The sequence below is a fragment of the Dipodomys ordii genome, unplaced genomic scaffold (assembly GCF_000151885.1).
Source record: "Dipodomys ordii isolate 6190 unplaced genomic scaffold, Dord_2.0 Scaffold18, whole genome shotgun sequence".
NCBI classification, from domain to species: Eukaryota; Metazoa; Chordata; class Mammalia; order Rodentia; family Heteromyidae; genus Dipodomys; species Dipodomys ordii.
In genome coordinates this window covers 730,264-733,349 of record NW_012267234.1, presented here as the reverse complement: position 1 = coordinate 733,349, position 3,086 = coordinate 730,264, and the positions used below count along the sequence as shown (strand labels likewise).

General features: G+C 51.5%; 1 protein-coding gene across 1 annotated transcript in view; it reads left to right on the top strand.

The window, feature by feature from the left end:
* The first annotated feature begins 12 nt into the window (after positions 1-12).
* Positions 13-3,086, top strand: part of Got2 (glutamic-oxaloacetic transaminase 2, mitochondrial) — a 20,933-nt gene continuing 17,859 nt past the window's right edge. The window contains exon 1 of the mRNA XM_013012887.1: positions 13-208. Within this exon, the coding sequence (XP_012868341.1) occupies positions 126-208 (83 nt within the window). The 5' untranslated portion in view covers positions 13-125. The remainder of the gene's footprint in view (positions 209-3,086) is intronic.

The following is a 3,086-nucleotide window of genomic DNA, read 5'->3' as shown; positions in this document are numbered from 1 at the left end:
GTCGCTCTAGCCCGGCTCGGGGGGAATCCGCCGTCCTCACCTTGGCCTCCAGTCCGCGCACGGCGCCCCGCGGTTGCTCTCCCTGCCGGCCTCCCCGCCAGGCGCTGCCCCGCTTGCCGCCCACCATGGCCCTGCTGCACTCAGGACGCGTCCTCTCCGGAGTGGCCTTCCATCCAGGCCTTGCCGCCGCAGCCTCTGCCAGAGCCAGGTAAGCCGGAGGGATACTGAGATGGCGGCCCGCCCGGCCCAGCCGAGCTGCGGGCGCCGCGGGACCCCGGGGGGCGCCGCGGGACCCCGGGACCCCCCCCCGCGTGCACGCGCTCACGCACGCTTGCTCGTTTCCCCCACCACCCCCGGGGGTGGAGGATGCAGCGTTCCCCTCGGCGGTGAGCCTCGGGGCCCCGCATCCCTCCCGCAGAGCGAGCCAGCGCAATCCCCGGCACGGGCACCGTAGCCTCGGCGGCCCCTGGACCCCACTCAAGGCGGGCTCGGGGGTACCGAGAGGGTGCGGTGGGTGCGGGGCCGAGGCCGTGGCCGAGCACGCGGGCGGCCGGATCGGGCCACCCTCGCGCTGATTGGCTGCGGAGCTGGGCCAGCCGCTCCCTGATTGGCTGTGGGCCGGGGCCGGGGTCGCTTGCCCTTGACCGGCCGGCTTGGGGAGCGGCGGGGTGCACCTGTCGTCACCTACCGAGGCCCCCGCGGAGTTCGGTGGGGCCCGCTGGGGTATCGGCACGCTTGAGGACGGTTCTGAGGTGCCAGCCTTGGCACCCCGCTTCCCTGTCTGCGTCCCGTGACCTTGGGAAAGGATTGGGTGGGAAAGTGGGAAAGGATTGGGTGTTTTCCTGCGCGCTTCTTTTTGTTTGTTTGTTTGTTTGAAACCCTTCGGATGTTCAGCCGATGAGAAGTCATTAGTCCTCCCGCTACATCTCACCCTGCTCTTGCGTTCCGTTAAAAAGAACATTTCATAATCCAGGTTCCCCGAGCCAAGCCCTGGACCACAATGCTGGCCAGTCTGCAGCGAGCCAGACAAGGCTCGGCTCAAAAAGTGGCAAATGTAGCCGGCCAGCGGTGACTGGCTCACGCCTGTAATCCTAGCTACTCAAGAGTCTGAAATCTGAAGATCTTGGTTCGAAGCCAGCCCAAGCAGGAAAATCCATGAGACTCATACCTCTAAATAACCACTAGAAAACCAGAAGTGGAGCTAGAGCCTAAGTGGTAGAGTGCCAGCCTTGAGCAAAATAAGCTTAAGGACAGCGCCCAGACCTTGAGCTCAAGCTCCAGAACTGGCACGGGCACACACACACATACAGTGGCAGGTGTATCATTTTGAACTGTGATGTGTAGTGCATAGGGGAAAATTAGGGCATAAAAGTGAGTGATTTCTGTCTGAGCCAAGCCCTCAAAAACTCAGGATTGGGAAAAAGTCCTTAAAGCCATTTGGGGGCACATATTAACTCCCAGGAACATAGCCTTGCCTTTTATATGAGCTGTGGCCTTTCCATTGGAAGTACAAAGGAGATCCCTCCGTGCTAATAGAACAGTTTGTCCTCCCTGAAATCTCTTGGCAGTACAGTTTTGCCAGGGCTTCTCATTCCTCTTCCTGATTTGGCTAGCTATCATTTCTTGCTCTTTAAGCCTTCCTACCTAATCAAGCAGAATTAGGAAGGAGTTATTTATGTAGCAGATTTAGAGAAAGGAGTGGTTTTTGCTTGCAGTGGAAAGTCTGGTTCACCATTATAAGTATCCATAAACTCCTTCCTTGTTTTGTTGATTTGCTGTGAGCCTGAAGCCTCCATTTAAAAGCCTTTTTAGTCATGCCTTCAGCTTAAGAATCTATTAGTCACATGAGAGCTGAAAATCTGCTTTGTTCAGTGTTACAGCTCAGCATTTGGTGCCTAGCATGTCTCTCAAATTGAATTATTTTACTTCAGAGCTGTTTTTTTAAACAAATATGACATTTTAATGTTGCATGTTTAGATCAAAATCTAAACACAAATGGGAACCTTAGTACTGCAAAGTATGTAACAAATTGTTAGAATATTTGATCAGTTAAAGAGGAGGAGCTGTTGCTCATGCTTAAACAATGAACCAGGATTGAATGAAGGCACCAGGTGAGCTATCTGGCTGTGCTACTTACTTTTCAAGGGTGATATACCAACCTTCACTCCTTTTATGTGAAAGTGATCTTCATCTAGAGCCAAATGGAAAGGTGGGAAATGTGCAAAACACACTAAATCCATTGAAAAAAATTTTTGTTGTGTTCTGGAGGGGATTGAGACAGGATCTTGCTTTGTTCCCCAGGCTGGCCTTTAACTTTAAATCCTCCTAACTCAGCTCCCTAAATGCTAGGATTAAAAATGTGTGAGACAGGACACCAGTGGCTCATACCTGTATGTAATCCTAGCTGTTGGGAGGCTGAGATCCCAGGATCACTATGCAAAGCCAGCCCAGGCAGGAAATTCCATAAGACTGTTATCTTCAGTTAACCACAGAAAAGCAGGAAATGGAGGCCTGGCTGAAGTGGTAGAGTACTAGTGTTGAGCACAAAAGCTCAGGGATAGTGCCCAGACCTAGAGATCAGGCGCCAGGACTAACACACACACAAAAGCATATGAGACCATATCTGGCTCTTTCAATGAATAAATGAACAAATGAATGGAAAGGAAGGAAGGAACAAAGAAAAGCTCATTCTCACTAGGCACTGGTGACTCACACCTCTAATCCTAGTTACTCAGGAGACGGGAGATCTAAGGATCATGGTTACAAGCTAGACTAGGCAGAACAGTCTCAATCTTATTTCCAATTAACCAGCAAAAAGCTGGAAGTGGAGGTGTGGCTCAGGTTGGTAGAGTGCTCTGCCTGGGAGGGGGCACAACTAAGAGCTGCAGGCTCTGAATTCAAGCCCCAATACTAGCACAAGAAAAGGAAAGGAAAAGGAAGCTCATTCTAATGCATAAAACCTTGGTAATTGATGTTCTTGAGAGCTAAGGATTTATCCAAGGGAATTTAAAATTTCTGTACTCATATCACTTAAATAGATCTCTTTCTAAATGCAAGTGTATGAGTTAGCTGTTTTGGGTTTTTTG